We start from the raw sequence: 13,722 nt of genomic DNA on the forward strand, positions 1-13,722 counted from the left end.
ACTTGTTGCACCAGGGGCAATCACCCCAACCAATCTGATATGTGAATGTCTTTCTTGATAATCTCCATGTCTTATTTGGCAAAGATGCAAAAAGATTTTACACCGGCTGTCCTTCCTGTCACAACCCTCCTCATTTATCCAGGTGTGGGACAAGCACTTGAAATAATAATGTTGTTGGACCCTGTGAAATAATGCTCAAAGTCTGCACTTCAATGACAGTTCATTATTTAACATCCAGTGTGGCGGATGGGAAAAAAATACAGGGAAAACTACAAAAATGTTGTCATTATACAAATGTGTGGACCTGATTGTAATGCGTCAGCCTGTCTCCTAATGGAAGCTGCTGGAGACTGCCACCACCAAAGGACATCAGCATGTACAGACCAGGAAAAAAAAAAGAAAAAAAAAAAAGAGGCCGCAGTGGTAACTGGACACCTTCATGGCAGCAACAAAGCCAACCACAAATTAACATCTTTGTTGACAAAGACCCCCAATTCATAATTTTAGAACAAAGAGAGCGTCAGATAATATTTAACAATCCTTTTGTATGTTCACCTACACACAGCCTTTGTAACACCTACACAAAGATGTGTAAATGCACCGTAACTCAGTCCTTATGGTCAAGCGCTGTTTGGTGGCTAAATGGCCCACATGAGGCCACTGAACAGGCTGGAGGTCAGGCATTGTGTAGATCGTGGTACAAGAGTACAACTCAGGTTGTAATACTCCCAGGTGTGGATGTTTTCCTCTAGAAAGCAAGTAAACACTCCAGGGCAAACCCAACTATGACAAATTTATTATAAAATGTTTTAAGAATCACCAGTCTGTCTCTCTGCTGTAAAAAAAAATATCAACAGAACAAAAACAGCCAGAATGTGTATAAAACATGCATGCTTCCTGTCACACTAAAATGTATGTTCTCCTCTGAGGGCCTGAAAGTCTAACCAAACATCTAACATTTTGTCAGCTGCAGCTCTAAAGGTTGGTGTGGTTGTGGGCGCGTTTGTATGTGTGCAGGACAAGGTGAATGGAATAGTCAGAGGAAAGGGACACTAATGCCCGGCATACACATGCATAGACACAGACACAGACACACACTTCATCCAGATTTGACAAGGTTAGTTAATCATCTGTCACGGGGACAGGGGAACGGACAGACTCCCCTCTCCTCTGTCCGTCCTCCATCTCTTCTTCTCTATTTATCCCTCCATCTCCTCCTCTACTCCTTCATCGTCTCTGTCCAAGGGCAACTGTCCTTTTCCACCGATATTAACCTTGTAAATCTCACCACATGCTTTTATCTTTTTTTTCCCCTGTCAGCCTGTCTTTGCTTCTGTCTCTCTCACTCTTTTCCCCCCACTGTCTTGCTGTCCCATACTCTTTACAATGCTATGAGCACAGGCCTTTCCCCTTCCTGCTAGGGACAAAGCTGTGTCTCTATCATTCAGCACCGTAATCGGCCACACATCATTGCCTCCCAGCCATTTAGCCCAAGGTAAATCTAGTGGTCCCTTTTATAAAGAAAGATGGAGAAAATGGATATTGATAGAAATGATGGACAGGTGACACAAAAAGATGGCGATGACAAAGAGTTGCTGTAGGGTCTAAGAGAGCAAACAGCTGAAGTGTAAAAGAGAAAAAAATATAAGGTGATGTGAAAAGAGGTACGGATAGATGGATTTAAGGCTGAAGGAGGATTTCCCTTATATTATCAGTGCAGTCACTGTAGTCAAAGAAGAAAAAAGACATTATGGATGATATTAGTTTGTTAAGAAATCCAGTTTAACCAGCACATATATGCCAAAGAAGAAAATAAAATGTAAAACATAAACACAACACTGTGGTTGCCAGGGGTCTCAAACTCAAGGCCTCGAGGGCCGGTGTCCTGCAGATTTTAGATGTCACCCTGGGTCAACACACCTGATTCAAATGATTAGTTCATTACCAGGCCTCAGGAGAACTACAAGACATGTTGAGGAGCTAATTCAGCCATTTAAATCAGCTGTGTTGGATCAAGGACACATCTAAAACCTGCAGGACACTGGCCCTCGAGGCCTGGAGTTCAAGACCCCTGGCTTAGAGGAAGGTAAGCCCCATGTCGCTCTTTTGAGCTGTGCCAGTAGGAACACACCAGGCCTGGCCCAGGTGGTGACCAGGTAACCCTCTCTGAGGCAGGGTGATTTGTTCTCTATACACCGTGGCTATAGGAGATGTCTTCGTCAAAGCCCACAAAGCTGTCCTCGCTGCCTTCTCCAACTACTTTAGAATGCATATAACTTTTTAAAGTTATATGCATGTCTGGACTCTCAACAGTGACCAGTTTGACCATAGAAACCCTCACAGAACAAAATTACTCCTAACAGCACAGCGCCCGTGATCACTCAAATCCTGATAATGTGACAAAGAGAAAAAAAGTAGATAGTTAACAGTTTAGGAAAAAGATTAGACAACTAAATTAAATAGGGAAAGGACATGAGGAATAAAGTGAGGAAGTAAGGAGAGAAGAAGAATGGAAAAAAAGAAAGTTGAATATGACATAAAACATATGGAGGAAATATTAAAGAGGTGTCAAGAAGAGGAAATGTGTAGAGCATGGAGAGAAACACAGCTGGGAAAATGTGACCAGGGGATGTTAAGGAGACCACGAGAAAAGCCAAAAGACAGGATACAGAGGAAAATAAAGCCAAAAAAAAGAAGAGAAACTGTATTAAAGGCTGTACTGTATGGGGGCGTAGAGAGGCGTGCATCTATCAGCGCCATGCTCCTTGCAAAAAGCCGCCAGGGACAGAGACACCAGTCAACTCAGGAAATAAGAAAATGATTAAGAGCGATTTAATGTCATGCCGCCGCCAAGCCAAAACGCACATCTGTCACTGTGAGACTGATGCTCCTACACCTCCTTCTCACTTCTCCCTCCCTCACTCACACTCTAGCAGTCACTCACTCATTCATTACACTCTCCTGTCGCTGATGGGGTTTTTTTTTTCCTATCAAGACCCATACCTTCCCAAACCAGACTCCAGAAGCCTTCAAATCACGCTTAACTCCACTAACACATGCTTTCCTGTGGGTTCATCCCACACTCACACGCTCTCCTGTTTCGACTGCTGGATTATGCACTACGATTATTTCCATATGAAGCATTTAAAAAAAAAAAAAAAAAAAGTGAGGAGGAACTGCTGAGAGGTTGCTTCTAATCAAAACATACAGATCTGTGTGTGTTCATCTTCACTCTGAAGGTTTGAAAGAAAGAAAAAATAATAAAGGAAAAGCACACACTGCATTCCTCTTCGTACTACATACATTTCAGGTTTCATCCGGTGTCCTGCTGGTGACCACAAGCTCTAAAGGAACCAAAGCTGGGAATCATGCCTTCTAAATACTGCCCCCACCAGGTTGTTTGTGGCCATTACAATGCTGTAAACTGCTGGTTACAAGTAATATTTTTACACGTCTGAAAGCTGTTAAAATAGGGAATGTCTGCCAAAATGTTTCTGCTGCGTTTAAATGAACTTATTTCACAGACACACACAGAACAGGATGTTTCTGCAGAGCACTGACAAGGTTTGCTGATGCTCATCAAAATTAAAGTTATTAACCTCCGTGACCTTTGCACTTACCATTACACTTCCCTCCATTGGTGGGGTCGCCATAGTAACCAGGCATGCAGCTCTGGCAGTGCGTCCCTGCTGTCAGGTTTCCACAGTGTTCGCATACGCTGCCGTTCACACACCTGCTGTGACCGTTACATTGGCATGCTGGAAGAGAACATTCATAGGAACATAAGAAAGCATGTGCAGTAGTACACATCATCTTCACTTCACCATAAGTGGTTTTAATGCAAGCACACTACAATAAATACCTGCAAAGGTTATCATTTTATTTGTGCTGAACGTCGCATTGAAAGGAGTTCCTAATATTTTTTCTGCTTCCATCATACACATTGCTCACTATCAGAATCACTTGGCAATCGCATACTTATAGATGAAGTGGGTAACAATTGAAAATGCACATTTCCTACTTCAGTTCTAGCAGCAGATAAAACACCGCAGCCAGAAGAGGCTACACTATTCATATTAAGTGGGATACTCAATTACAGGGTATGAAAGGTGAGTCCACAAAGCTTAACCTTAGTGTCATCTGGTCCAGTCTGGTCTCGTGGTTCACTCACCGGGGCACTGGATAAAAGCCCAGTTGTAGCCTCTGTCTGATGAACAGAGACCCTGATCCACCACCATGTCCCTGTCTCGCAGTTTATCCCGGTCTCTGGGCCCTGCCTTTGCGGTCACAGGCTTTAGAGGGCCTCTGTAGGAGCCCTCCATGCAAATGCCCCTACCGGTGTTACTGGGATCACCGCACCAACCACACTCCACCCTCTCCAGACACTCGGCGCACGTCCTCAGACCTGAACAGTTTTGGGCTGACAGATAAGGGATGTAAAAAGAAAGAAATCAAATATAAACTTGCATACAAGCATGCAAACTTTACAGTCACGGAAGATAATTTTGCTTGTGTAGTCAGGATGACAATGCAATTCAGTCCAATTCAGTTTTATTTCTATAGCACCAAATCATAACAACAGTTACCTTAAGCTGCTTACTGCCCAAGGAAAATAAGTAATGTTACTCCATGATATTTCAGTCTCTCTGGCATAGTTTTAAAGGTCACAACATCAGTGTATCTGGATATGTTCATTTGAATATGAACATTCAACTAATGGGTCACTCAATTTACATTTGATAGTAAAATATTGACAAATTTTACCGATTATACTTTAGAGGCACAAAAACCAGTTGTGTTCCCAACATATTAGTTAGTGCAGCATTTCAAACTCAAAACCTTTTAAATATGTAGAACTACTATCATATACTTCAGCACCAGTCTTATCTGTGTGTGAGAGACATGTTCAACACACATTTGGTTTGAAACCTTAAAAACTGATTTTAACCATATTCTGTCTTTTACACTTACAATTCTTCCCAACAGGTTGAATAAAAGCATAAACACCATAAAAGCCTTCTGGGATGTAATCTACACCGTCTAATATTGTTTGCATCTTTTGCTTTCACCTTTTCTTTGACCCTCAACATTTAGAAATAAATGGGCTTTTCTTTGCCATGCCATTCCACATGTTCAGAGGAGCATTTGTATTCATAAAGTGGAGGTGACATTCAAAAAACACTTTACTAGTGGGATTTAAAAATGGCATTATGTTTTTAAGGTATGGCATTTAATAGTTGTAGAAGAAAACTGAAAATCTCCATACTGAAGCCTTTTTAGTTCAGCAAACGCTGCAGAGAGCAAGCAATCGGTGACGAACATTAGATTTTTTTTTCTTCTAGAGTCTCTGGCCTTCCAAAGTTAACTCTACAGCTTGTTTTTGAATCTCATTCTTGTTTTGCTCTTGTTCTCCAGTTCAGCTCATCTTCTTGTCATGATGAATTTTAGTCTACAAAGCCAGGGTGGAAGTACACACTGACAAAGAGACTTTGTGGGTATCTTGCCGTGTACACAAGAAACCAAAAGGTTGAGAGGAGGTATGCGAGGTGTTGTTTCTTATAGCCCAGTGAGATGATTCGAATGCGTAACATTTGCATTTTCACCAGAACTTCTTTCTCTTTTGAACATGAGGCATTTTCATAAGCCACAGATGTTCTAGCCGAACCAGTATCTGTTTCCTTCTCTATGCGTTCCTGCTTGAAATACACTCCTTGTCCTCTGTGTGTTTGCAAGCTACGCCGTTGCATTATTCAGCTTCAGCAATGCTGATTCATTTGTTCTCTCTCCCACTTTGTAATTACCAACTTCTGCTCCCCCTTTTTCAGATTTGCTCTTTATCTCCTCTCTGCCACAGTCCTATCCTTCTTTCTCCGTTTCTATTCACTAAGGCATCTCCCCATCTCGTGCTCATTCACTGCTGCTTTTTCCACCATTATACCCTCTTTTACATATTCTGTCATTTTGATTTAATTTGATTTTTTCCATTTATTCGTCTAAAACCCTTTTAGGCACAAATGAAATCACAAGCGACAGAACCACTCTACTTTTCCTTCATCCTCTCTTTTTTGTCCGCTCTCCCACTGCGCTCTTTTCCCTTTTTACTTTCACCTCCCCTTAGTTCATCTCTTTTTGCCCTTCTCTTCTTACAGCTCACTTGATCTTTCACTAAAGTCAGTAGTTCAAAGAAAGGCGGTTCAACAGAATATCCCTAATCCACCGCATGGTAGGGTTTCCGCTGACAGAAAAGCACACATTTACATACCCAAGAGCAGACTTTAATATCCAATAAATATACCAGGCCTGTTTACCATTTAAAAATATCAGTCCATTGCATTTATGTTGGCAGATTTTGGTACCAACTCCAATTCTCTTCTGCCAGATCTTTTTATTTATTCATTTTTCATGAAAAGAGAATTCTTTGATTTAATAGATCCAATCTGTTCTCATTCTGTGACAGCTGTTGTTTGTCCCTCCAGGTCAGGTCAGACTCTCAGTGCAGGGCCACAATTTTTGCTTCAGTCTTAGTAATGCTCAATACATAGTCCCCGGACAATGACACTTTTTTTTTTAATATACTTGAGTGCAAACCAGTCTGACATTACTCTTTGCTCCATCCATCCATCTTCTTCCGCTTATCCCAGCCCGGGTCGTGGGGACAGCAGCGAAGCCCAGATCTCCCTCTCCCCGGCCACTTCCTCCAGCTTGTTCAGGGTAACACTGAGCCATTCCCAGGCCATCCAAGAGATGTCATCTCTCCAGTGTGTCCTCGGCCTACTCCTGGTTCTTCTCCCAGTAGGCACGTCAGAATAAGATTCCAGATCCAAGCAGACTCCCTAGGATATCTCCCAAGATGGTTTGGGCATCTTACTAGGATGCCTATTACTCAGATGTCCAAACGACTGGCTCCTTTTGATGTGGAGGAGCGGCTCTACTCTGAGCCCTCTCAAATAACCGAATTACTTAGTTTAACTCTAAGGGCAATGCCAGCCACCCTTTGGAGAAACCTCACCCCCCCACCCCTTTGTATCAGCGATCTCATTCTTTATACCTTTATATAGTAATGATATGTCACTACTATATATCATCACTACATATCGGTCTTTACCAAGTAATGAATGCTACACAATCTAGCATTGAGACACATGAACAAAACCTTTCCTTAAAAATCTCAAAATTTTTAAGATTTTCTTTTCTACAGCTTATTTGGCTCTCGATTTCTTGAACCACACTGAGAAGGAAGCAACACTATTTATCTAGTCACAGCTGAGTTTGTGCCTATCTCCTCTTCAATTTATATCCAATTTAAACCAGTTCTGGACCATAAGACAGACAAAATGTTTACTCAACAACCAATTAAATTTCCCCCAGCTTTTTTTTTCTCCAAAAAGTGAATTGTATAGTTGTGTGTCTGCAGATACTTGTTTCAATGGTTTGCATGGTTTGAAAGTTACAGGATTTAGACTTGAGATGTAATTTTAGTGTAAGACAATTTCTTCACGACTAAAGGCTGTTTTCAGCAAAATATTAATGTAAGATTTGACTAAAAGTTTGAACTGCAATTCATTTGCAAAATGTGTCAAAATTAGTGAGAGAAAATGCACCAAATATTTCAGGCATCAGTCTGAACGCCACAAATGGGATAAAACGGGCTCAATGGGCACTAAGTGGCACAAGTAAGAGCAATTAATTCAAAAGTGAGAGAATGTAGAAGAAAATAAATACTAGCATGGACGGAAGATACAGAGATCCTTAGATGTTCCCTTACATAACAGTAGTTTGCATGGATGATTGAATTTACCTGCTATGTTCTCGTTGCCTGAGCCTTTTCTATTTTTAATAGCATTTCCAATTATCTGGCTTCATCTGTGTTCCACATGGAAAGAATTTAAAGAGGTTATTGCCTCCTGAAGTCTTGGGATTCAGAGCAGATGAAGGAGAGAGAGGAAAAATAGAGTGCCTACAGGGTTTACAAGGCCTTAGTTTTACTTAACAGCACCAAAGATGTAGCTGTACCATGTGCCATTGCATGACATTAGCTCCAGGTTATTTCTAGAGAAAATATTCTCTTGGATGGTGCCTTCATGAGAGTGGGTAAAAGAAAAAAAGAAAAGAAAACAACAACAGCAACATGAGATCTAATCATGATTCACTGATGAAACTGTTGACCACTGGCTATTTTTTTTCCTTTTTTCCTTCTTGAATATTGTTAAGATTAAAATAAGAAAATAATAACTTACATACTTCAAATGGCTTAAAATACTTTCTCTAATATCTTGCAAAAGAGCTTCGTTTTCTCTCACTTAACCAATCTCAACGAGTAAACAATGATGGACAATGGTGATTTAATTTTAATGTATTGCACTTCATAGTTATTAAAATATGAATTATGGCTGGCAAATGCAATACAAAGATGCTGTTACAGTCACGATTGAACAAATCATTTTAAAAGGGTTATTGTGCTTTTCTGTATTTTTCTCACTTACAGTACATATACACAATGGTGGATTTTCATAATAAAATGGACTTTCACATAACAAGGTCAGTATATTATGTAAAAGTAATCACTGATCCACAAGCTCAGGGTCAAATGCTCAGTTCACATTTTTCCTCTATTCTTGGATCTGTACAACCTGCTATAGAGGTGTAGGGATGGGAAATGATACGATTTTAGAGATTCTGATTCCATTATCAATATCACTTATCAATTCTCTTAATAATTCTCATTGGGTTTTCATTAGCTCTGCTTCGAGATTCAACACCATCACCAAGCAGCATATTAAAGACATTACCTTCCTGTAGATTAATTGCATGCTGTGTGGTCAAATGTTTGTGTATCTTGGAAGTATTTCCCTTCTTTGTTGTGATCAGTTGTTTTCAAAAACAAAATAATGCTTTACACATATTACAAAGAATACTTTTCTTAAATTTAAAAGTAATTACTCCCAGGAAAAAAACATTTTTTATAACACTTCTAACTTTATTTTTGCATTTCTCCATAAAATGATGTGAGAATGAAGAAATCACTTGGATGAGTGATGGAAAATTTCCCCCCACTGAAAACGTTACGTCCAGATGAACAGAACTATTTTTTGGGGATTTCCAGACCTGGATGAGTTCAGGGTCTGACTGCTGGGCTGGGGTCGGGATTCACTCAGTTTAACTCTGAGCTTTTGGCTAATTTATTGTTAGCATAAACTAGCAAAGAGCCAAAATTGTGTTAGCAGCATAATATTGTTGTTTCTGTCCTGGAGTTTGCACTTAAAAAGTAATGAAAAGTAATGCCCATATCCACACTGCAGACTGTACCACTACTTTCCTTCTCCAGCACAACAAATGAAAGCAGCAGGTTGTAGCCTATGAGTTCCCTACAGCTTTCTGGCTTTGGTCTTCAACCCGTCGATAGCCAGCTTCACAAACTACATTCAGAACACTTTGAATTTTGAGGGGAAGGTCAGGAACGTCATTATGGAATCAGATTAAACAACGCTCTGTAATAAGAATGCTATATCATAAGAGACTTCAATTGTTTTCCAGTTACCGAAGCTATGGAGGTAGTTGTAATATTTTACAGGATGAACCCAAGCTTTATTATCAACCAAGCATGTCTGCTCTTTAAACAGTATCTTAACACACATATTTTAGCTATAAGAGCCAATACTGCAGGCAGAAACATGGGTGTCCTACAGGTTGCCCAGTTTCGTCTATTACGGCCAACTTGTATAAGGAGGAAGTAGAAAAGAGGGCTCTGTTATCCTATCCCAGGACATCCCAGAGCCATTGGTTCAGGTATGTGGATGAGACCTGGTCGAAAATCTAATCTCAGGACCTACCTCAATTCACAGATGCCATTAACTCGCTGGACAAATACATCAAATTCAACAGGGAGGATATGAAAAATGACAGGCTCTCATTGCCATAAGTAGTGGGGGACGTGAAAGTCAATGTGTACTGTAAACTAGCACATACGGGTCAATATTTAAGGTTTGACTCTCATCATCTACTGGAGCACAGACTGGGTGTCATCACTGTCCTCAAAGACCCAGTGGCAGGCGAAGCAGAGCTACATCACATCAAAAAGAGCCTGAGTAAATGTGGTTATCCCAGGGTTACATTTGTCAAAGCTGGGAAGATGCCTAAAGAATTCTCCCGGTGATCCAAGAGAGAAGGACAACTGCTTCCTAAAGGAAAATCAGTGGTGATCTCTTATGTGTCAGGAGTGTAAGAATAGCTGAGGTGCATTTTTTTTTTTTGAAAACACAATCTCTCTCTGATTTTCAAACCCCAAGACATGCTACACAAAAAACAATCAAACCAAGGATCGAGTCCCTCGGCACAAACACAAACACAGAGTTACCGTATCAAACCAGGATTTTGTAGGCTTTTTACGTTTACAGGCTAGGGGCCAGACCTTCAATGAAGAGCATGTGCACATCCTGGACTGGGAGGAATGCCGATTTGAATGGGGAGTCAAGGTAACAACTATCAGTGAACAAGAGTATATGCTAAAGTGCTGGAATTGCGGCAATTTTTCAACTCTCTGTGAATGACACCAATGGTTGTTGATCACTGGCCATGATAATTATTAACAAACATGAAACTGAGCTTGTGGTTCATTTTTATGTAATGGTGCTAGTCAGTTGTTATGTAGCTACATTTATAAGGTTGGGGAAAACTGCAGTCAGGTGAGACTAAAGTCATCATAATTTCTCCAACTGATAACACATCGACCAGAAGAAGAGAATCAACTTTCTGGGTCAAAGAGAGGCGTGGCACAGAAGCCCCTCATACATGCTGTTCAACTTTGCTTCAGAGCAAATCCAAAATAGTTCATTTCCAGGTGGCAGATGAAGGGTGATGCTGGACCAAGGCCCAATATAAGATAAATAATTCTTATTCTGAAATATGAATCATGCACAACTGATGTTATACTGTACAATAACAAAAATATCGATCTGGGAATGAGACAATTATCCCTTTTGCATAGGCAGGTAAAATGATGTATATTATATTAATTACTCCTGTAAAATATATAAAGTAACCAGATTAACAAAATTTGTATTTTGCACTGGTCAAAGTTGGGGAAGACAGGATCTACTGGATTTCCGTCTAGAAGAAGAGACATAAATGCAGTAACTGGGTCATATCCAAGAGGACATGTGTTTGCATCTCACACAACATCAGTCGCTAAAAACTTTTTCAAGTTCCTATCATCACTTGGAGACTGAGGGCCTTTAAAGTTGTGTCAACAACAAACATTAAGCACTGCATTTCCTCAACGATGGCAGCTTTAAATGGCTAGAAATGAAATAACACCCACCACATACTTCAAGCAATGTGTAGAAAAAAAAGGTACATTTCTGCTCTGTGTTCTTTCTCATCAGCTTCCTTACTGAAATCAGGATTAGTCATCATCATTGACAGAAATCACCCTGAGGATACCTAAACACAACAGATGACATCTATGGTGTTGCAAAGAAAGGACTGTTTGTTCTGAAGGGGGAATTTTCACCTTATCAAAAATCTTCAGTGCCACATTCTGTTCATCACATTGGGTCTGATATCTGGTGTCCCTGGATAGCGCAGATCGTCTGGCTCCATCTCGTGTAATCTATTTGCTCCTACGGTGCTTGACAGTTAGCATCACTGAAGCCAGTAGAATACAGATCTGTAAGCCTCCATGCATAATACATCAAGTCTAGAACCCATAGGCTGTCTTCCCCCTTCACTTTTCTCCAAGCACATGAAACCCCCAAACGCCACACAGAAACCATGTGGGATAAACATGAAACACACACACACATCATGATTTCCTCACAGAAAATAAGGTTATTTTTCAATATCAGCTCAAATAATATAACTAACACCTGGTTTATGTCTGTATGTGGACAAGAAGGTAGTAAGTGAGCAAAAAAATAAAATAAAATCATGCACACTAATGTAACCAGTTCTGCTCAAATTGCTGCAGTTCTGCAGCAGAGCACTTACGTTTTCATCTCTGAGGGCTTTTTTGAGCCTTTGAACTGTAGCGATTTGTTACATTCAACTGAATTACACCTTGCTCCACATAAAGGTAGTAAATATCCATCCATCCAGTCTCTTCTGCTTACCAGAAGTTGGGTATTCCAGATCCCCTTTCTCCCAGTCACACTTTTCAATTCCTCCTGGGAATCCCAAGGCACTCTCAGGCCAGAGGAGACACATTATCTCAGTAACAGGTTCCTAGTGTACTACAGGCTTTCCACCCAGTTAGGTGTGCCTGTAAAACCTCCAAAGGCAGGAACCCTAGCCAGAACTTCCTCAACTGGCTCCTTTTGAAATTTCTCATTGCTTATTTTATAATCATGAGAAAATTAGCCCTAATAAAACAATGGCTATAAAGTGGGGAACCCCACCTTTGCAAATGTTGGCTTTTCACTGCTTAGCAGACCACAGGAAGCCACTTTTTATACACAAGAAAACAAAAACTAATCATGTCCATAACTTGTGTTATTTATATATGTCTCCCCCCCCCCCCCAAAAAAAATAAATTATAAATGTACAAAAAATTATAATTTTGTTGTTTCCATTATAAATGATAATCATAAAGAACAAGACAAACAAAATAATTAAATGGGACCTTTTGGAAGTGCTGCCGAAGAATTTAAAATAGAAAGGCACATTTTCCAATAGGTAATGACCATAACTTGCTGAAGAGACTGGAGGAAGACCGTAGGGTATTTACCTTACAGTACAAAGCACCTTGAAGATACGTTGTGTTCCCTTTCAGTCGATTCACTCGGTACAACACATAAGTATGGGATATCACGCCCTCGCGTGTCCTGGCTGAAGAAACCTTTATTCACGCCTTTACGGCAGATGACGTGTGATGACACGCGCAAGGCCCCGCCCGCACATATAGCCGCTGCCATCACCGTCATCCCTCAGTTCTTACGCTCTTCACCTCGCTGAGAACACCTCTGCTGAGTTGGGCTAGCTAGCTACTGCTAGTTAGCTCCGTTGTCTGCCAACTTGAACCTAGCTTAACTGCCCCTGTTGGTGTTAGCCTCCACCGCCCAGCTGGTGCGTAGGCTGCCCGCGGAGCGCTATTTTCAAGTTTTTCTTGTGCAGCGTTTCGCTTTGCGTTTTGGGAATGGACTCCAAACCGAAGCGAGCAAAGCAGAAATCTTCTGTTCGCCCCTGTCCTCAGGGATGTGGTTTCTCTTTGCACGACAGCGACCAGCACGATGCCTGCCCTGTCTGCCTGGGGATCGTCCACGCTAGGAGAGCGTTGACGGAGCCCGAAGCTTGTGCGTTTTGTCGCCAGCTCCGACGCTCGACCCTGGAAAGACGGGTGACGTTTGTGGAAAGAGTGCTGGGACGCTCGGCTGTCGCACGGCATGACCCTCTTCTTTCCGAGTCTGGAGCCCCGGCTTCGTCCGAGTCCGAAGACGAAAATTTTCAGGTCGATGTCCCCGCGATTAGCTGGGCTGACCACATGGAATACGTTGACGGGTTAGCCGATGACGGACCGGAACCATGCAGGAGCGCTGACGGGCTTCAGCCTGGGTTGAAGCCCGCCAGCGCTCCCCAGGAAGACGATGACGTGCTGGACATCGGCCTGGACATCCATGGTTTGTCGGAGGATGAGCAGGAGAGCTCATTGTCGACCCAATATGCCGCCGCTGCTGCGCCGGTCGGCCACGATGACACCTCTCTTTTCTCCCTGTTTCGCCGTGCCGCTGA

General features: G+C 41.5%; 1 protein-coding gene across 3 annotated transcripts in view; it reads right to left on the reverse strand.

Annotated features, from left to right (window-relative positions):
- The window catches only part of atrnl1a (attractin-like 1a), a 325,816-nt gene that overhangs the window by 213,738 nt on the left and 98,356 nt on the right, over positions 1 to 13,722 (reverse strand). For all 3 annotated transcript variants that reach the window (XM_004553538.6, XM_004553537.6, XM_076891448.1), the window contains 2 exons: positions 4,172 to 4,420; positions 3,621 to 3,758 (listed from right to left, as the gene is read on the reverse strand). In XM_004553538.6, coding sequence (XP_004553595.2) covers positions 3,621 to 3,758; positions 4,172 to 4,420 — 387 coding nt within the window. The remainder of the gene's footprint in view (positions 1 to 3,620; positions 3,759 to 4,171; positions 4,421 to 13,722) is intronic.

This window comes from Maylandia zebra, linkage group LG13 (genome assembly GCF_041146795.1).
Source record: "Maylandia zebra isolate NMK-2024a linkage group LG13, Mzebra_GT3a, whole genome shotgun sequence".
NCBI lineage: Eukaryota > Metazoa > Chordata > Actinopteri > Cichliformes > Cichlidae > Maylandia > Maylandia zebra.